The sequence below is a fragment of the Natator depressus genome, chromosome 19, assembly GCF_965152275.1.
Source record: "Natator depressus isolate rNatDep1 chromosome 19, rNatDep2.hap1, whole genome shotgun sequence".
In the NCBI taxonomy this organism is placed as follows: Eukaryota; Metazoa; Chordata; order Testudines; family Cheloniidae; genus Natator; species Natator depressus.
In genome coordinates, this window is record NC_134252.1 from 12690873 (window position 1) to 12712945 (window position 22073).

The window sequence follows — 22073 nt, forward strand, 5'->3', positions numbered from 1 at the left end:
AGGTTATGAAAACTGAGGCTCGTATTTCATTCAACCTGACCAATGAAAACAGGTTTGTCAGTTTCACTATAATTCTCTTCTCTATACAATGCCGCCATTCCAAGCAATGCAAGAAAGTGTTTCAATCTGAACAAGTTATTTCCACTGGATTTTAAAATAAGTGTTCAGGAAGACATTTCTTCTAATGGTCTTGGGGTTTTCTGAACCCAGAACTTATATTTTGGGGCTAAATTGTTGCATGTTCCTTTATATTGATTCTTTTTTTATTGTAAAGTGGCTAATCACGGCATAATTTCATTTAAACCACCACTAAATGTCATCAAGCAAAAATAGTCTTTATTCAAATTTCATGGAAACAGGGATCACTGTACTTTGCAAGACGGGGAAAAAGTAAAATAAAAAAATTTAATATAAAACAAGGATATTGTCACAATACCAGAATATGGAACTCTACTTTTTATTCCCCTATGGGTTACTGCAGGTATCTATTTTCTTGACTGTGCTATTCACAACTCTGTAAATCCAAAAATATGAAACCAAAAATAGTATGAAACTTAAGACTTAGCACTTTCACTAAATGGCATACATCAAAGGGCATCAGTTCAAGGGCAAAAATAGCTGAAGTCACCATACCTACCTATAAGTCATCATTCCAACCTTATAAACCCATCAAAGTACACTGCTCCCTCTCTGTAAGGCTGTTCTTGGGAAACAAGGCGATTTTGGTGTTCTCGTGAGGATTGTGTTATAAAGGGGACCTTTCTACAAGTCAGTAAATGAGCTGCATAGCCTTGATCTAGAAGGCATTGCAGAAAGGGAGCCCTGTACCGAACGATTAGACACACCATTAGGGTAGTTAAAAATGTACAGCACTGACATGTGTTCTACTTCAATCACTTGTGCTACAGCTACCAAACATGTACAAAAGACTTTTCATATACTTTCAAGTGCGGTTGCAGCAAGTTTAGGATCTCGAACGAGATCTTGATCTAGATCGGGATGGTGATTTAGAGGCAGACCTAGATCTAGACTTGGACCGGGACCTAGTTTTTGAAATTGACTTTGATCGGGAGCGAGATTCTGATTTGACATTTGGTTTGGATTTAGAATTTGACCTAGATCTGGACCGAGATTCATGACTTTTGTCCATTTCCTCACCCTCATTTTTTACCTCCTTTCTGTCGGATTCTGATTTTAGATGCTCCTTTTCCTTGGACTCTGATCTGGATCTGGATCTAGACCTAGACCTGGACCGGGACCGCTCTTGGTCTTCCCTCTTTTTCTTCTTGTTGCTAGATTTGCTGTCTCGCTTGCTGCGCCTTTTGCTTTTCTCACTCTTGCTGTGGCTCCTGCTCCTACTTCTGCTGTCATCCCTACTCCTCTTCCTTCCTTTCCTTTTGTCCTTACTCTTACTACGACTCCTGCTCCTACTCTCCTCTCTGCTCCTGCTCCTAGCCTTGCTCTTTTCCCTCTCTTTACTCCTACTTTTCTCCTTACTCCTACTCCTCCTCCTCACGCTCTCCTTCTCTTCCTCCACTCTTTCCTTGCTTCCACTCCTGCTCCTGCTTTTACTCTTACTCTTTTCCTTGCTGGGGCTCCTGCTCTTTGCTTTTGCGTCATCGTTGTTCTGGACAGCGTCCTCTGCTTTGTCTTTACTTTTGCTTTGGGTTTTCTCTGCACTCCTGCTGCGGCTCCTACTTTTATCGTTTTTGCTTGGACTCCGGCTTTTTTCCTTTTGGCCTCTACTACGGCTCTTGCTTCGACTACGGCTCTTGCTTCTGGAACGGGACCCAGACCTGAAAATGCAGAAGTGGATGGTGACATATCAGACTTGAGCATGGCGTGGCTCTCATTTGCTATTAAATTTTGGTAAACAATAAAGCAACGCCCATGCTGCAGCGTTAGGTCGATGCCTCTTACACGTCCCCAGGATCTCCCCCATAAAAGTATACCTGGATCTTGATCTACTCTTGGAATGGCTGCTTTTGCTACTGCCACTACGGCTCCTGCTCTTACGAGAGTGTCTGCTTCGAGAGCGAGACCTGAAACAAAAGGAACTGGCATTAAGTCATTCCAAGGCCATGGAAAGAGAACACACCTCTGATCCTGATTCAATAAAAACCCATGTGACTAAAGAAGAGTGAGAGCACATCAGTAACATTCTCTCCACTTCGAGACAGAATAATCCCAAAGCATTTTACAGACTATAGATGGGGACTCTAGAAATGCCTATAAATCACCACAGCACAACATCTTATTTCTCGTTCCTATATCCTGGAAATGCTGCCACTTCTGGAGTTGAACAGGGCTGCCAATCTGAAGCAGAAGCACAATGGATTGCAGGTGGGGGAACTAAGTCTTTCCAAACGAGCTCAGGTGCCTGGGTCTAACAGTGTTTCCTCTTCCACCTAAGCAGAGATTTTTCCCAAAAAGCAGAACATATTTTTTCCGGGAGTAAAAACTTAAAGTTTTGCCTGTAAATTTAAGGGTCTGGGTATCTTAAAATATTTGACTGGGTCATCTTACAAAATCCAACACTACTAACCTACAGAGAGTTGAACATGAAGATTTTCCTTTCTGTTGAAGCCCTTTTCTTGTGCCATATTGCACATACCATATAAATAGCCAACCTCTACAGAAGAGCAGGAGGTGTCTCCCAAAAGAGAAATGGTACAGTGGGAAATTTATGAACTTTCAAAGAGGCGAAGGAGTTTTACGGATACTTCTGTATGTTTACTTCTGCCACTTATCACGTCCTTTCACACTGTGGTAAAGGGCACACAGTTTAGGCAAGAACCCGACAACACTGCAGTACTTGCGCAGCATCTAGCTCAGTGGAGTTAGGAGTGCCAATCACTGACTAGGTATTATGGTAAAACAAATATCAGGTACTAAAAAGCGTCCATCACAGAGCACACCATCCAAAGAGCGGTGAACCAATTTTCCGCAGTCATTTATTTCCAACTCATTTGGGCTGTCACCAAAAACTCCGTTTCCTGGGGACCCAGCGTACCTCTAAGCATCCATGGGTTGGCATTGGCTATTTGATTAGACTGTAAGAGCCACAGCTGTATTATGGACAAACATACCTCGAATGGCTTCGGCTTCTGGAATAGGAGCGGCGCCGTCTGGATCCAGGCCTGTCTTCCACTAACCTAATCTTTCTGCCATTCACTTCTGTCCCATCCAGCTTTTCAAGGGCTCTTTTCATATCCGAATAGGATTTGAACTCAATCACACCTTCATTTTTTCTCCCTTTGTGTGCGTCTGCATATGTCACTTCGCCTGCCTGACGCATATAATCCTGGGAGGAAAGGACAAAAACATTGCCTTTGAATCCAGAGATTTAGGGTTTCACGCTGGTTCTGTTTATTCCCCCTCACTGCTCATTTCATCTTTTCTTTAACATGCAGAAAGCAGCATTGGTTGACTTGCCTGAGGCAAGGGGGGGGGGGAGAACAGCTCACTTTTGCACCCTCTTAGTCCTAATGATTATCACAGGTTCCTGTAATTGTGCTCAGCAGCCCACACAAGATAAACACAACCAATCAGCAAGGACCCACTGATGTTAGTGAGAATTTTATCCAAAAAGGATTTCTGCAGGAACAGGTCCAGATTTCTGAACATGACAAGTAAAGACACTGCAGCAGTAATTTTGAGGCAAGTTATTATTTGAAAGGGGTAAGCTCGATGCAGTAAAATATGGTCTGGATTGAAGCAAGTTTCTTCTCACTGAGGTGATTGAAAAACATAAGATTTGCACTCTGATTTTTTACCTTTTACCTTCAAGTTTAAGAAGCTGTGTTTTTAAAAAAGGGAACCAGTAAAAAGTGACTGAAGCCCTATAACAAAACAGGGGCAGCACAAGCAGACAGTGCATGCTTCCTTCACCCTACTGCCTAGCTAGTGTACTTCAGACTTGTCCTGGAGGCCCCATTTTCCAGCTCATTCACTCCCTGGCCTCCCTTCTTAGACTGCTCAATGTGGTGATGGGTTTTGTGATGTGCACATTTGTTTACCAGGACCACACAGATTCTGTCCTACCCCAAACAGCCTGTCAGATGGTGCTGACTTTCAGTCAGCACTGATTCAGGCTGCAGTACCAACAGCATGTAGAAGTCAGTATCATTTTCAGTTCTTGAGTTGCCAGACTCCTGTCTTGAGATGCTTTAGTGCTAACTGCCCCCACACAAACCTGAATCCAGCACAGGATTACTCCATGACATGCTCCAATTGCTTCTGGTATTAAAAAAATATATTTTGAAGACAAGCTACTGGTGGTTTAAAGTGTTCTCAACAACATAAAATGCTATTTAAACCAGCCCTACATGACAGGTTTGTAGTAAGTTAGAGTTTTCACAGAATAAGCAGTTGATGATATGCTTTATATCTGAACTATGAACTAATTCAGCCTGAAAACACCCCTGTGATGTAGATCAGTATTATCTGAATTTTACCAACAGAAAAACTAAGGCAAAGGAGTTCAGTGATTTGCTCAAGGGTGCAGAGGGTGCCCAAGGCAGAGCCAGGATTAGCTCTCTGGCATTCCTGGCTCCCACTCAGATCCAAATATCAGACCTTTGATCCACTTGCAAATTTTCAGCAAGTGAGAACATGTATTCTTGGTAACTCAAGGAGAAAAGCGCAAAATAAAGAGTCACCCGAAGAACAAGCAAATGCTTTTAAACCACCCATAGCTGGGATGACGGCTGATCGGTATCATAAAAATGCTCTTTATAAAAAATTTAACCTCTTACACAACAGAGGGCACAGGGTAATCAAGCAGCTGCAGGACAACATTTTACACACTCCCCCACCCCATAATCACTACATGTGCTGTGGCCTATAGTTAGAATTACCCAAGTTTTTCTATTACAAAGTCATTTTCAGCTCCTTACAATTTTTGAGAAATTTTACCTTTTTGACTGAAATTTTGTATGATTGCTCTCAGACTGGAAGAGAATTTTTCTGAAAGTTTCCTCAAACACGGGTGAGTTGTTTTCATGTGAAAACATGTTGTCTTTTGGCTAAAGTTGGAAACTTTTTTCACACAACACCAGCACCTCAGAAGTTGATGGAGGAAACGTCAAATTTGATAGGACTCAATTCCTAGGTCTGATGAAAGTCTGATTTGACTTGGCAGAGTTTTAAAGGCAAGTTTATTTGTTTGTTTTAATCTTTACATACGTGCACAAGCTTATGTTAAATGAGAATACTACTGTTCTCCCAAAAGTCCATTTACAACATGCATATATGTAAATGAAGTGGAACGTCTCATGATTCCATATAATGATATACAGCTTTTGAATACGTGTATTTGTATATGTGTACTACTTCAAACATGTATTCTCAAGTGTGGGTGGGTGTGAGAATGAATTTACACTTACTAAAATGAGAAAATAGAGCTTCTGCAGTAGTCAAATATTTCCAGCGCACAGGATATGATTGGAGCTGTTCTAAATAGAGTGTTCCCTCACAACAAGCAATGCTTAGTTGGTGCAACGGCCACAGGATCACAAAATTTTCTTGGCTTCACAATGACCATGTCATTTATGCCCTTTCTGATCTTCAACCTCAGGCAGAGTAAAGAAAAGGGCCCCCTACCTTCAAATCTTGCCAACTGCAACGGCTTGACAGATTTTCCACGATCAATCTGTACTCTGTACGGGTGGGAGGACCGTACTTATCTCTTCCGCTTCTTCTATAACCATATCCACCTTTAGGAGGTGACAAGCAGATAGCAATACTTTAGCTAGGGAGGTGGAGTGGCTTAGTCTACACCCCAGATAAATAAACTATTCTGCCCAATATGTCAGCAAATACATTTAATCTTTGCCCCACCCTCTAGACTAAGCTAGATTCTCCTCGTTTAAAACATAAAATTAGAGATAAAACATTAAAAAAAATATAACTACAATACTAGCCCATAATTACAAGGATGTATAATTATAATTACAGTTACAGTTAACATGCAATTAAATTTAAGTTATTACAAAAAAATTTTTTGAAACAAGAAACCAAATCACTAAAGCCAGTTTACTAATGTTACTTACATTGATTAAAGGTTTTCTGAATATCTGATATGAATATAGATTTTCAGGCACCTATTTCAGTTTAATCTCATCTGTCTCTAACCCTTGGGATCCTCACCACCCAGGTCTAATGGGAAAAGGTTGCGGTCGTCACATGGCTTCCTTTTTTGGTCAGCCAAGGGCCACAAAGGTCAAAGCCACTCATGGAAAGGTAACCCAAGGTCAGCAAATGGAACAGGCAGTCATCTTAGCCTCAAAGGACTCTTTTAATTAAAACATTGAGGTCTTTGTTAAGTCTATGTTAAACAATCACATTACAAACAAACAAATACTTAGAAAATAAACAAACAAATTAATAATAATGGTACAAGAAATTGTGTTCATACATTTATTAATCAGTTAATTAAGTAAATTAAAATATCATACAATTAGCAAATTGATATTCAAATATTTAAATACATTAACAGTTACAAAAACAAATTATTCAAACTTCATATCATGACTGTCTTTTTTTAAAAAATTACGGTTTTTTTTTTTAAGTGAAATATCTTAATTAAAAAAAGTCACCGAGATACAAATGCATTTTAGTGCTTACTGCGTCCAGAACCATAACTGCTGTCACGTCGTGGGCCCCTGGCATGTTCAACGATAACTCGCTCCCCACAAAGGTCTTTACCATTTAGCTCATAAACAGCATCGTCTGCATCACGCAGATCGTCAAACTCAACAAAGCCGTACCTAGGAGGAGACAAAAGTAACTTAGGCAAAGCTGCACAGCCCAGGATATGGAAATTCACCAAGAGCAATTCGTATCACATATGCACTTTCACTGCCCATGGAGCCTGGCCACATAAGGCAGCACCAGACTTTTAATGACCATCAGTAGCCAACTCTCGAGGACCAAAGGCAGGGAGATTTTGACCAACGGTCCCAGGCCACAGAACAAACATGCTCCCCAATTTGTTGGCCTACAAAGCATGGTGCTACACTTCTCTTTCATCATTTACTACAGTAAAGCTAGAGCAGTCTGGCCGTTCTGGTGAACATGACTGGTTTATTACGAGACCTGGGTTCCATTCTTGGTTCTGTCACAGGCTTTGCTAGAAGTTAGGTAATCTCACGCTATCTCAGTTTCCTCGAACTTTGAACCAGAGGTATTCACCCACATCAGTGTTTGCAAATGGCTTGAGCTCCTGAAATAGAAGGTGCTACAAGACAGTAAAGTATTAAGGCATATCAAGAAAGGGAGTTATTCAGGGAAGTTGGGTAATGTTCCTCTCCAATGGGGACAGTACTGAGTTGTCTGAGTAATGTGAGTAGATGTTATGGCAATGGGGTTGGGCGTATAGTTCATTATGATTTTCAAGTTAGCCTTGTACCAAAGAGCTTCCCATAAAGTCACCACTCAAACTGCTCTATCAAGCCACCTAGAAATTAACATTTGATATGAATGAAACACATGAATATGTTATGTATGGGTCCAATCCTGCAAGTGCTGGGTGTGTGGAAATCCCAAGTCCTGAAACTGGGAGCTGTGTGCAGAGTGGCTGCAGAATTGGCCCTGCGGTGTTTTGTTAGTCGTAAGAAAGACCTTTAGATAGAGTCTCCAACAAAACCGTCCACAAAAAAAGCCCATGCAAAATTCCACTGAGGTTCAGAGGCTACGTACAGTAATAGTAGCCAGTGTAAATCAGGTTGCAATCAGGGCCTTAGCTTGTGCTTCAAAGAAAAACTGCACCAGCTTTGCTCAGGGCTCTGGATACACACATGCGGAGACAGGAGGGGGAAGATGCCAATTAGGAAGTGAATCTTAAAACCAAGACTTTAATTTGAGCAGGCATTTCTGAGCACACTGTTTTTTGTTAGTTGCTGCAAGACAGCAACACTCTAGGAGCGGCACAGAAGACTGGAAACCACTTGCTGCCCTGATTTAAAGATGCACCGAAAAGCTAATGTCAACATTTTCAAATGTGAGTGCTGAGACTCAGGAATCTAAATCCATAAATGGTCCAATCTACAGAAGTCAATGAAAAGGACAAGCTACAAAGTAGCTAATCTCTATCACTCACATTTGAGAATAGTGGCTGTAGGTTTTTTTTAAAAAACAGTTATACTGATCTCGACAAACTTCAGAAAAGGAAGGTGAATATCATAATTGGACATGGTTGAAAATTTTGAAATTAAAAACGGACACTTTTTTGTGGGTGTTTTTTTTAAACGAGAGTTTTCCTATTTTTTATTTTTGCCACCCATAACCACAACCCCGTTTTACATATGGGAAACTGAGGCACAGATAACTGAGGTGACATGCCTACGGCCGCAGAGCAACAATGTTGGGAAAAGAACTCAGATCTCCTGACCCTCAAAGTAGTAATAGCATTGAACTGTTATATAAACACAGATATTTTACAACAAAATACAGGTAAACCCCCATTATCCAAATGGCTGGGGGGAACATACCAGAAATTACAAGCAATCTAGGTTCAGATAATAAGAGATCACCTATATTTGAAATCCATTCCCCCTTTACTTACCTTCCAAGACCCAAGTTCAGGCTTCAGAGTCTCCCCTGCAATAGCTGATGGCATCACAGCCCCGTACAGCAGTACAGGGAGCCCCGTTTCAGCTGGCTGCAACATCTCTGGCTGCTGTAGGGCAAACAGAATCCTGAACTAAGGTCTGAGCAGGCAAGTAAAGGAGGAAATGGTTTTTTTACTTCTGGGTTTCAAATGTAAACATACGTAAATTTAAGCGTACACAAATTCTGATCTCTTAGCTTGGGTAGTTTAGTTTATAAACATTTTCATTTCCTCCTTTAATACCCATTTAACACTAGAAGATCCTTACTATGCAAATGTGAAACATTTTGATTAAATATTTAACATGAAAATTCGTGTCTGGCCAAGTATCATCGTAGTTGCTTTTTCATGCAAATAAATGCTGGCCTCAGAAGAGGGGCAACATGTGCTGAACTGTGGCTTGGAGCTGGCCCTTGGAACTGTTTAATCACAGCAGTAAATACATCTGTGAAACTGATCAATCCAGCTTTACTTTGTCATTACCCCACTCCTCTTCTGTTTGCACAAATAAAGCAATATCCCCTTACACTGCTACAGGAACTCAATTGCTTTGTAACACTATATTAATAGTTACTCCAACCCTTGATTAGGTGTCTCCCTAGGTGCCAGTAATACCATTCAAAGTTTTTGACACAAGAAATTAATTTTTTTTTACTGAAACTTCAAGAGTGGGGTGGGGAATTTCAGGGTTGCGGAACAGGATTATATGAATGTGGTCCTAATACCAGCTCAACAAACCTACTCTTTCTAAAAGTGTCAAGGGTACTTTTCATGATGAGTACTCAAATCATTCACATCAAAACAGGGGACCCTCAGCAGCACAGCAAAATCTAACACCAGGTTTGAGCACTGGTTTAGGACTACCTGGAGAATGCAGTAGTCTACGGAGTCACTGACACCACCTTCTACAGAACCTGAATTTTCCTTGAAGTTTTCCCACATAAGATATGATCAGGACAAGTCCTGCTTAGTGGGATGTGATAGGTACCATGTTACACCTTCTCTCCTCCTTCTCCCCACCCCCAAAAAAATGCTTTAATATTTGTCCCATACCCCCCAATAAAAACAGCATGTAACATGCAACAGTATGTAACATGCAAGCAACCCTAGAATAAACAGGTATTCACGTGATGGATAAGGGGTGGGGGGGAAAATGAGTAAGAGAAATAGATTTTCTGGAGAAAACTTTCAAGGGTTTATTTATAAACGGTAAGCAAAGTTTTATAAAATCACTGAGGGGTGATAGTTGTTTTTAAAGAACATTAAAATCATCTCACGCAACCCAGACATACAGAGGTAATACTGAGCCACCTCCCTTAAAATATATGTATATGACACCACATGGTTTAAATACTATGAACTAAGAATACCTCAAAGTGTAGTTTCACACCACAAGAAACGACAACTGCTGACACAGCCCTAACTACAGCAATTGAATTTGCTGTTATACGGTGGTAGTGCAAGTAAATCTTTTAAATGTCTACTGTTACTGCTTTATATGTGCCATAAAACTACCTAATAAAAGCCTCAATACCATTTACTTCAGATTGTGTGAAGCAGCATCATTTTACTCTCCATCTATCAAAAACAGAAAAAAAAAAACTGCAAAAGCACGCACCCCTATTGCTAACCAATTTCAACAGATTAAACCACCTGAAGGAGCTTTTTATTAAAGCTGAAGACAAATGGGATTTTTTTTAACCCGTTTAGGGTCCCAAATCCTAACAGGAAATTCGCTCCATTTATTCTGCCATTCCTCCATCTATATGATGCGTTGGGGCCACTGGATTCATACCAGTTGCACCCACATACTCCTCTCCATACACCAATGTACTGAAAGACAATTTCTGAGACACAGGAGGTGCCAACAAGTTCTCCTGGTGCTTGTGAATGGACAGCTCTGGAGCCCTTGACAGACCGAGATCTGGTAGAGATCTAAAACCACATACTTCAGACGGAACCTGAAAATGGTCACTCTCCCCACCGCCAGTTTATGCTAGAACTTCATTGCCTTCAATGGAGTTGCATGGGGCTACATCAAGACTCAACTGGGATTGTGGTCTCCTGTGGCTTAATTAGTTACTGCAAATTTATATTGCTGACAAGGTTGCTTAGCATTTCATTTGACTCTAATGGGATTCTAAATAGAATAAGAAAACCTAAGTACAGTATTGTCTTTCTTCTTTTCAGCCAAACCACGGTTTCAGTTCGCATGCTTCCCAAATCTGGACTTTGAGAATTCCCTAAACTTCTTCTCGTAGGCACAGCCTGAGGAAACACCTGTAGCAGAAACAGGTTAACCTGAGCAAAGTGCTGTGTTAAGTATTACTTGCTCTGATGGCAGCACTTAACTAGCACAGGTGAGGTCAGGTAAAATATCAGTATTCTTGCCCATGGCCGGAAATACTCTAATTATATCTGTTGAGATTTTCTTGCAGTTATTTTCTACATGTGGTGACACGAGGTAATTCAATTAATTCAACTGGTAGGAAAGCTCTTCCAAGGAATTACAAGGGTTCTGTGAGATGATGGATCATGAAATTGCTCTTAAATGCTGCTTACAGTAGCAACCTAGCTTTCTACAAGGACTTTTTTTTTTTTTTAAATTACAGTATCCATTTGACAGCAAGTGCTAGTTAAGTTTCCATTATTTCATTTGTACTTCTACCTAACTCAGACACCAGGGCTTGGTTTCTGCCTAAAGGTGAAATATTTTTTCTCTTACATATTTTCTAAAAAAAGTACTGTTTTTGAACTATGAGTAGTGGGGAAGGGAAAGAGGGAACAGGAGAGACTTTTCCTGCTGACAGATGAGACACTTATAAATGGCTGAACTTTGAAATAAACTTGAAAATGTCATGCAAACAGCTGCCGAAGAGAAAGTCAAGCAGTAAGTTTGAAGGAGATGGGACATTTTAAAATTTAAACATCTGAAAATTGCACACTGCATATATGTCCATTATGAAGTATACCTCGATATATTTTATGTGGTTAAATGTCTTAAGAGGTACAGAATGTGTACTGAAGCCAAGTTAGTTATTGTACGAAGGTTACTTTTGCATTCACAATTTTAAATGCAATTTAATCAATGAATTAACAAGTGTTTTATATTCCAGATATATTGAGCTAGAGATACAGGTATGAAATGAGTTCCTGGTTAAAGTATTTGTCGTGTAAAGTCTTCTGTTCTCTGAGCGGAAAAATGCTGTTCCTTTAAGTTTAGGTGGGTAGTCTGATCAGCCCTCCACATAAAGACAGACTTGGCCCTCATTTTAGACAAAGCCAACACGAGACCCCCAGATTGAAGGAGGGAGCCGAAACTCAGCTCAGACACCTCTCTCGGACCAGCAAAAGACTTTGCAGATTTCAAAACACTCCTGCTCATCTTCTAGCTTTGACTGGACACTAACCACAAATTGTTCAAGAGCATTTTACACAAGAGATCTCAAGTATGGTGATGGGAAGAGCAAATGGTACCATTTAGTTCAATTTTGTTTCATGTCTGTTGTTGAAAATGAAGGAAAAATGGCTAAAACTGCCTATTACTGGAAGTTAAGTGAACTGATCTTCTGGAAACAAATCTCAAGGTGACTGCTGGCCCATGGAGTATAAGAATTTGTAATGATTTCAGCTAATAAGGAACGTATTTAATTGCCATTAAGACATCCTTGCAGCTGGATAAAAAGTAATGAATTGGACACACTGGGACTATGATTATAGGAAAGACTTCAGCTGATATTTACTGTTACCAAAGCTTCTTAAAGACAATCCTCCTTTTCTTAGAGAGTCTGCATAAATAGGACTTGGTCCTTTAAACAAGTAAGCCAATTTCCAATCAAATTTGGCCCAAAGGTTAGGTTTTGTTTTTAAAGACCGTTTTTACTGAGCCTATAAGCAATAAATGAAAGGGGAGAATATTTACAAATATTTACAGTATATACACACACTGCACTATAGTGCTAGCATAGGAGAATATGAAAGTCAGAGACTAATCTATTTTTGGCCAAGCTGAGCTAAATACAAATAGCAAAGAGACAGCATAAATGGTGAAAAATAATAAGATTCCTGGCTCCTACTTGTGCTTTTTCATCTGCAGATCTTGAGGCATTTCACAAAGGTGGAGGAACTCTATGGGGTGGGGGACTTCGTCTTTGTCCTTTTCTGAAATGTGCCTAGTAAACGATCAGTAAACAACCCCATTTTTCAAGTGAAGAAACGGAGGTACAGAGACTGACTTACCAAAGGTAATAGCAAACCAGTGCCAGAGCCAGAAATGGAACCCATGTTTCCCCAACACCTACTCTTGCACCAGACCACAGTTTCTAGAAGTAATAGTTAAGGAAGTTAGTTTGTTCAAGTCATTGTAGGACCACTGAATCCATGTATATGGTAAACGCCAAAGAAGGGACTTCTTTACCAGCCTCTAGGAGCTTCTGAAATAAGTGAGAAATGTGCCATTGAATTTGTTGGTTGTTTATATAACAGGGCCATGATCCTAACTCTGTGCTACCATGCATGTTGCCTACTAATCTGTGACATACTGAAAGCCAGGCAGGTGCCCCAACTCCCCCAAACCTTCCAACAAACAGCCTTACACTAAGAGTTGAAATGATAGCAGTGGCCTAGAGAGCCTTTGGGGATTCTGATAACAGCTGGCCATGGGGGCATAGGAAACTACTACTGGTTTCAGAGAGTTGCAGAAAATTGGGAAGGGGAACAATTTAAAAACAGTTTTAAGAGACAGGGCTCAATTCCCATCATTACGTATCATTAACTTGTAGCACTTGTGACCAATATTGCAAGTTCCTTCAATGTCCTAGAAAAACCTTACTGAATTAACTATTTTTGGTGTGCAATATAATAAATGCATGTATGTATTATCGTGGGCCAGGATTGCATGTAACCTCTCTGGGGTGGCAATGTGATGTGAACCCTGGGAAACGTTATAAACTTAAAAGGACTGTACTGAACAATGTGCCAGACAAAAATCGACGTTTGGGACAAACAGTGTCGAGTGGTTTGCCACCAGGGTACTTTCTAGCACAGGGGTGGGCAAACTACGGCCCACGAGCCGCATCCGGTGCATCAGCTGTTTTAATCTGGCCCTTGAGCTCCCGCTAGGGAGAGGGGTCTGGGGCTTGCCCCACTCTGGTGCTCCAGCTGGGGAGCAGCGTCGGGGGCCACTCTGTGCAGCTCCCAGAAGCAGCAGCATGTTCCCCTTCCTGCTCCTACACATAGGGGCAGCCAGGACCCTCCGTTCCACATGCTGCCCCCACCCCAAGCACAGCCCCCCACAGCTCCCATTGGCCGGGAACAATGGGAGCTGCGGGACAGTGCCTATGGACGGGGCAGCGTGCAACAGAGCTGCCTGGCTGTGCCCCCGCGTAGGAGCCGGAGAAGGGACATGCTGCTGCTTCTGGGATCCGCTTGAGGTAAGCGCTGCCTGGAGCCCGCACCCCTGAGCCACCCCTTGCCCCAGACCTGATCCCCCTTCCACCCTCCAAACCCCTCCGTACCAGCCAGGAGTACCCTCCTGCACCCAATATCCCCAGCCCCTGCACCCCCAGCCGGAGCCCTCACCTCCCCCTGCCCCGAACTCCTCATTTCTGGCTCTACCCCAGAGCCTGCACTGCCAGCCAGAGCCCTCACCCCCACCCCAATTTCGTGAGCATTCAGGGCCCGCCATACAATTTCCATACCCAGATGTGGCCCATGGGCCAAAAAGTTTGCCCACCCCTGCTCTAGCAGGAGGTGAATGCAAATTCCCCACCTCCTGGTTATGCAAAAACCCAGCCTTGGGAAGCTACGCTCTGAGGAGAGGACCATTCTCTGCTGATCACCTGTTCCCAGAGTCTCAAGATCAAATGCCAAAGCCGTATAAAGGAAAGACTATCCTATGGATGGGTGTGCTAGTTCTGGTTCTGAATCTGAGACAGTTATGAACTTGTAACCTCAGGGAAAACCCAGCAGGTGACTTTGAAGGACTGACATCTACCAGAGAGAAAGGCTGAGGCTGGGGTGACCTCTGGTAAGCTTTTTGACATGCATGTAGGTTTATTTATTTATTTAAGGGTTTTCTCTGTTATGCTCTCACCTTCAAAATAAATACACTTGCTTAAAATGATCTGTGTGGTAACCTGTGACTGCTGGCAATTACAGCTGTTCATAGCCTTCAGAGAGAAAGCAAAGTACAAACTGCTGGCCTGTGTAGACAGTTTGGCTTGCTGGGGACATCACAATGTTAGCAGGGAACTATGCAGCCTGGAAAAACCCTAGTCACAAGGGAGACGAACGTGGGTCTCAACCCAAGAGATGTGATGGCTGAGGAACTGGTGACTTAGAGTGGATGCTTTCGAGGGACCATAAGTGGGAATACAGGTGCAGTTGCCACCATCTGTGACAGCACTGACTACAATCAACAGCTCTTGGCATTTTTCCTTCAGGCACCAATGCTGGTGCACATGCACTAGGGAAAAGGCTCTGTGATTATTACCACCTCTCGCGTTTGAGTTAAGAACATGCACATTAACCCTGTGATCCTAATTCTCTGGGTTAGGTTCATGCTGTTATTTTGAGTAATTACTACATCTCAGCAAATGCAGCTGACTGGTGAGCTGCAATAACTCTGTTATTCTCTGGCCACTCCTTAGGATGAAATTCCCAGAAGCCTGTCACAAGGCCTTGAGTGTTACATACATGTTAAGAATTTAAGCTGGGAATTGGGCTTTGTGCGGGCCCCTGGCGGTAGAATGGATTTCACCCTCTAGCAGAGACTCCTAGCTATGTCAAGCTACATGTGCTGCTAACATATATGACAAGTATGGGCACGGGGACAGAGTTACAGCTGTCTAAGGTTCTTCCAACAGTGGATGGCAAATTAAAGTGTTCTTGTAAAAGTGCATCTTTACTCCCGATTTCCTGATTTCAGAATCTTGTCTTTGAAGTGTTAGTTCAGTTACGGTATAGAATATGTCTCACACTGAACACCTAACTGTGCCTATGAAGTGTTCCTGATTTTTTTTAAAAAGATCTTTTTATTAAATGTTAGACTGTACCTGTGGATTTGTCACTACCTATATTGTTATACATTCCGTGCATACTTAGATAGCTACACTGCATAACACATCAGTGGTCTAATGCAGGACATTAACTATGCTTATTTTATTGGATACCTAGGTATGTGCATTATAGCACCAAGAATCCCCAGTCAGGATAGCGGTTCTATTGGGCTAGGTGCTGAGCACATCTCACACCACAAAGCTTAAAATCTAACTGAGGCAAGATGCAAAAAGTGGTGGTAACTGGAAGGGAAGAGGGGAGGGAACCAGTAACAAGAACATGTTTACAGTGATGTCTCCAACTTATGAACTCCAAAGGGACTGGTACCAACAACTGGAGGGAGAAGAGAGATACTAAGCAGGAACCAGGATAGATGCTAATAACTAAGCTGTCCATGAACTCCATGTGATCTGGGCTGGTAGGGGCCATGACACTTGTCAAAGACATTGGCATATAAAGTTTAAAGGAACTACAAGTACTGAATTCAGCCATGATACGGTAGTTCCCACATACTCTATGATGTGCATCCTACCTCCAGCCTAAGGCAATGCATTTCTGTTTTTGTGGAGTTCACAAATTGTGTTTGACCTTCTGAAAACATTAAGAACTGCACTGATACAAGCTACTGGTATCACTGTGAAAACCAGTGACATTTCCAAACTGGTCCATGGAACATTGGCTGGGGTTACAGAAAACCAGGTAGGTTCATGATGCTGGCTCTCCTTGCTTACTGCTGCTATAAATGCCTAGCCTCTTCAGTGGAAAACATACCACTTTATATTTTGTCCCATTACTTATCCAAAAGTTAAATGGGATAAAGAGCCTCTTACTTCTAGGTCACTGGTTCAAAGTACAGTGCACATTTGTAATCATTACCATCTTACAGCTGTTTGGTCTGTGTAGTAGAGGGTTTCAGTCCAGTTCCCACCAGGCAGGCTCTAACTGGCCCTCTCGTTGGCTGCTTCTGCAGAAAAGGTGAGGACTGAATGGGAACGGAAACAACTCCCCTCACACCTTGGGACGGACTGCTCCACCGCGGCCCCAGGTTGTTCTGTGTTCAGAGCTGTCAGTCTGGCACCCTTCACCAGCGATAAATTGAACTAGAAGCAAGTGTTAATAGTTTCAACCCTCTATACGGAGGTAATCAGTTCTGCACACAACTTTCTAAGTTTCAGAATTCTTTAGGAAAAATATTTATAGCCATCCAAACATCAAGAACCACTAAACCTGACCATCTTTTCAAAATTGGCATCTGTGCCACAGACACAGAACATCCAAATCTTCCTGGTTATAACTCCTAGTTAACGTTCTTATGAAAAGATTAGCATAACCAAGATTTTACCCAATAATGAAACACTCAGCTACATGCTCCATAGAAATAATGCCATAATCTAGTCTACTAAGCAGCCAAAGACAGACTCCCTTAAAGTTGGCCTGCAAAAGGAGAAAAAACTGGGCCTGTTTTGCTACTTTATCAGGGATGAAGGCAACCTGCAAAGGTTTTTTCTGCTTGCCTTCTTACATGAAAGCTTCAGGTCCTGTCTGAACATGGAGACTGACTGGAGAACTAGTAAAACAATATAACCAGAACCAACAGTGAACTATTAACATGAGAAGAGATTTTTTAGAATGTTTGAAATTTCACATGTATTTAACTTTAGTGACTAGTTACTACTTTGGAAAAAGTAAGTTTCTGTTAAGATTTAAATATCTTGCTCATTCAATTGAAGTGTTAGAGTTCAAAAGAAATACCCCTGAGAAATCCCAGAAAGCTTCCAACAAGCTGAGGAAGAACAAACTGGACACTCCATGTATTTCTAACGTAAAAAACAAGCAGAAACACACCTCCGACGCCTTCATATTAATAAAGCAGAAAAGAAGGGCACCAGCAGAATTTTCTCTAAATCACTTGCAGGTCAACTTAAATTTTTCTTATCATCTAGATCAATGTAAATACAATTTAGTGGCATCCAATATATTTGACTGATTTTTAAAGTTAATGGGTGCTGAGCACCTTTGGAAATCAAACCACCCTTATTTATGTGCCTAAATAAGGATTTAGGAACTTACCTCTAGGCACCCAAGTTTGACACCTTTGGCTTTGATCTCTGTGCCTCAGTTACCCATCCGTTTAGCGAGATATAATACTTCTCTACCTTACAGGGGTATTGTGAGGATAAATACATAAATATTTGGGAGATGCTCAGATGGAGGGCAGATAAGCACCTACATAGAAGCTTTTTTCTTAAAAAATTATTAGATTTCAAGTTGGTGTCCCTGTAAGTGAAAGTGTCCAACTCTTAGAATTATTATTGCTTGCCTTTAGCAAGTTTTAAAAAGATAAAATCAAGCTGAAATGCCCAATTTTCCAGGCATCTTGTTCATGCACTTCTGACATGCATGGTTCCAGCTGCCATCAGTACAACACTGGCTAAGAACAAGGTGAAGATGGAACCTAAGGGAGTGGAATCTAGGTGCTGGAATTAAAATGGAAACGTTCAGTATGAACTAGGTTTTCACTCCCTTCCCCTTTCAGGTAAATGCTGCTTTAACTACTTAAATTATAAACTCTAATCATCATTAGTGGTGATCAAGATCCAACTCAGCTTTTTTGGACTTTCTGATAATATTGCACTCCAGTTTCATTTTCTGCCAATGCATTTAATCTTAGCTTCACCAACTGCTAAAATACTGAATAGCTAATCTCCTGCAGGCTAAGCAGTTAAGATAACCAGCAACTTTCTAGAAGAAACTGACAGAATCTCATAAGTCACCCACTGTGCAGTAATTTTTAATCATTTGCTAAGCGCTGCTAAAAATAAGTTTTGGAGAAAGGATCAAAGGGCAAACAAAGCAAACTGTAAAGTACCCTCACAAAAACTCAATGCAAGATTATGCTGGGTATAAAGACATTACACCTGATATTTTTTTTTAAAAGTAGATTTTTGTCAATCTGCCATTTTAAATTCAAGCCAAGTTAACTACACCTTGTTGAAAGATTTCAAAACAGATGTTGAAATTAAAAGGAGATTTTTTTTTTTTTAGGAGAAATTGTTAAATTACTCCTAGAAATATACGTAGGGCTGAGCCACCTAACTATTTGAAGAGATCAACTTAATTATAGCAATAGCAGGTGCCACAGTCAATGGTGACTTCCATCTTCCTATTTTATATCCCCCATAGTTTTAATTATCCATAGCTTTCTTAAATTCCTTTTGTAGTGAAGATCTCCACATGTTCTCCAGAATGGCTTTTTTCTTGAAAATGGAGCAAACTAGATTCATCCACTGTTTTGAGTTTTAAAAACATTTTCCTCCCCTGTGCCCATGTGTTCAAATGATAATGTATAATTTCTTTAAAATGCTGAAAGACAGAAATTTCAGACTTGGGACCACATTACAAATGGGTCCCATGGGCAGCCTCTTGCACCCACAAAGAGTCCCAGTGAGCATGGGGAGTTGTACAGGTCCAATTGCAGTATTGGGACCATGCATTTATATAATTCTCAGTGAAGCAGAAAAATGAGCAGGATGAAAGCTGGTTGCATCGTTTAATGACCATGCTAATCTAGCAAATTTGACAGATGCTAGTTAAATTTTACAGACATTTTTCTATTTTGGGGCAACTTCAGTTAAGAGCTTCAACTAATCAGCAGTTCTCTCCCAGGGAAATTTAATGCAAAAAACTAGCATTTGTGCATCACTGAGGTTGATAAATCAGGCATGCAGGACAGTCAGAAAATTCCAAACTTTAAGGTTTCTACTTTCTCAGTGATCATACTGCATCTTGCACATATGTAGTATTCTCTAATCCTGTTTTCCTAGTTGCATATAAATCTTAATATCTGATTTAATCTTGTTCTTGACTCTCAAATCTGGGTACATTTCTTCAGATTACTCTGATTTTGAATCTCCTGATTCTGAATCTAACGATTTTAATAAACTATAAAAAGATGCCCAAGAGAGCCCTGGAAGTTTAAATCTTATTAACAGACTGGGCTGAAAAGCAATGGTAGGGAATTTTGCATGTGTTTCAACCCTAACTTGCAGGGCCCCAGAAAGAAAAGGTAGGTTCAGTGTCCAGGGCCCATTCAATCCTTAGGCCCTTATAAGGTTTTGAAGACAAGTTTTAAGCAAGGTTAAGCCCCACTTTGCTATCTAGGAAAATAGTATTAGCATCTTCCTACCAAAAGTTGTGCTTCTGAACAGTTCTCTAGAAGATGCTAACACGGATCCCAATCCTACTCATCCTAAGTGAAATCAATAGGAAATGTGGAAGCACAAAGAATGCAAGCTAAGGACTACAATCTCCAACACAAGTAGAGCGAAGGTCCAGAGGCCAATTATTATGGTGAGGTTTGTAACGTAGATTGCCTGCTAGCTAGGAATCAGAATGAAGCCTCCAGTTTATTACATCGAAGCCAGAGATTCTTAAACTATTGTCTATGGATTGATCACTGGTGGTCTGGAGCATTTGCTGCTGGTCCATAGGCCAGTATGGTGCTCGCTTTCCTAGTTTCAAGCAGCTAATCACATTAAGATAAATATTGAATATTTTCCCAAATAAGCAATTGTAGTTGCCACAGGGATGTTACTATGGATGTGAAGTGGGTGGGGAGTTGATCCATGAAATACTATTAGGACACAGTCCACATTATGAGAAAACTTGAAAATCTCTGGCCTAGGCCTACCTACCATATGGTACTAACTTGCAGTCATTTGTAGCAGAAGCCACATGGCACAGCAGTAATCTAGAGGGAAAGATTCTGTATCTAAATATCAGTCCACTATTAGGTTCCTAATGTGTCTAGACAGCAAACAGCAAGTTCTTAGAGGAGCACCAACTTGAAATCCAGGCAACTTCAGAGAATGAACTGTAGGTACTACAACTGTCTGGTTCAACAACCGATTTTTGTAGTTAAACATCCTCCTATTTTAAGAAGTGTTCCTTTCTGTCTGTTTGTATGGAGTTTTCACACAGCAACAGCGCAACTCTCTATACAGGGCATACAGAGTGCTTTCAAGTGTACACAGTAGAACTGGAAAACAGAACGTTCAACTCTTTCAGTAACAGTAATCTTTAGTATTACCTGGTGCAATAGCGGGTAAAAGACGGACGTGTGGGTTTTTTAAAGGCTGTGCCTTCAGTCACCTTTTAAACCCGTTATGGGCCAAACCACCAATAAGACCATAGAGTATTAAATCCTGAGGACTCCTTTTAGCTCAAAAACTAACTTTAAGAGGCTCCTCATCCCCACTCCCAAACGAAGCCCTAGCTAACTGTATACACTCCAGGCAGGCTTTTCATGTCACCTACTTATAATCTTGCTTGGGAAGTAAAAACTTCAAGACTCATTTAACTAAGTTCCAGAATCTAAACCACTGATTTTGCCCACATTAAGATTCCAAGCTTGGATAGATGGCAAAGCAATGCAATAGCAGGATGTAAAGGATCCCGCTGTGGCAAGATGTCAGTTGCCAGAACTGCACATATAATCATGAGCTATACTGGGACTACTGCATGGATCAGTAGTGACCTTCCCCCACCACACCATTTCCCCCTATCTACTAATCCACAGTGATCACAGCCTTTAAGTGGGATCGATGGATAAAGGAAATATTGATACCATCATCAAAGGCTGTTAGCCTCTAACCCAGACAACAGTTTGCACCAGTTAGGAAAGGCGAAGGGAAGAGGTTTGTGAACAGGACTGCCAGGCTGTGACAGCCTCAGCAAGGGAGATTTCTAGGCACAAGGCCCCCCTCTAAGGGAAATGCTCTGCTGGACCCCTCTCTACACAGCCCACTGCAGCCAAGTTTAGCGCCACTGCTAGCTGTGGGAGGAAAGGAGGAAGAATGTGGAGGGTATGACTTGCCTGCGGGTCACAGGAAGCCTGGGGCTAAGCTCCTGAGAGACCCCACAGGCAGAGACCCCAGGAGTCCTGGCCCCAGACCCGTGCCCCCGGCCACGAGGCCAGGCCGTTGGGCAGAGAACCCAGGAGTCCTGGCTCCCCCCGCCCATGCTGTGCCGCGTGGGGCCAGACTCACAAGTAGCGAGCCAACCCCCTCACCCCCACCTGCCGGCGCCTGCGCACACGGGGCCCGGCCCGGCCCGGCCGCGCTCAGCGCGCGGGCCGGCAGGAGGCCGGAGGCGCGGGCCAGGGCCGGCTCGGCTCCCGCCCGCCGGGCCCCCACGCTGCGCTGCCCGGCCCGGGCCCGCCGCTCACCCGTTTTTGAGATCCACCTCGAGGATCTTGCCGTAGCCCTTGAAGAAGCGCTCGACGTCCCGCTCCCGGGCCTGGTAGCTGAGGCGGCCGATGTAGACCCGCGGCATCTCCCCGCCTCGCACCCTCACCGCGACGGGCGGCGGCTGACTCAGCGCGGGGGGGGGCAAGAGGGGGCAG

At 42.1% G+C, this 22073-nt stretch overlaps 1 protein-coding gene across 1 annotated transcript; it reads right to left on the bottom strand.

The window, feature by feature from the left end:
- Nucleotides 1-520: 520 nt before the first annotated feature.
- SRSF4 (serine and arginine rich splicing factor 4) lies at nucleotides 521-22073 on the bottom strand. The gene is made up of 6 exons (XM_074934638.1): nucleotides 21897-22073; nucleotides 6628-6770; nucleotides 5605-5717; nucleotides 3090-3304; nucleotides 1953-2042; nucleotides 521-1796 (listed from the first exon to the last, which is right to left on the bottom strand). The coding sequence occupies exons 1-6, from the start codon at nucleotides 22001-22003 to the stop codon at nucleotides 965-967; spliced, it is 1500 nt and encodes a 499-aa protein (XP_074790739.1). The 5' UTR covers nucleotides 22004-22073; the 3' UTR covers nucleotides 521-964.

What these genes read in the sequence shown, in the direction of transcription:
- SRSF4 (XM_074934638.1), bottom strand. Translation starts at nt 22,003, where the DNA reads ATGCCGCGGGTCTACATCGGCCGCCTCAGCTACCAGGCCCGGGAGCGG. An exon ending in GAGGTGGATCTCAAAAACGG is followed by an intron (nt 6,771 to 21,896) that starts GTGAGCGGCGGG and finishes GTCTCCTCCTAG; the next exon opens with GTACGGCTTTGTTGAGTTTG. An exon ending in CAGTTATGGTTCTGGACGCA is followed by an intron (nt 5,718 to 6,627) that starts GTAAGCACTAAA and finishes CACCTCCTAAAG; the next exon opens with GTGGATATGGTTATAGAAGA.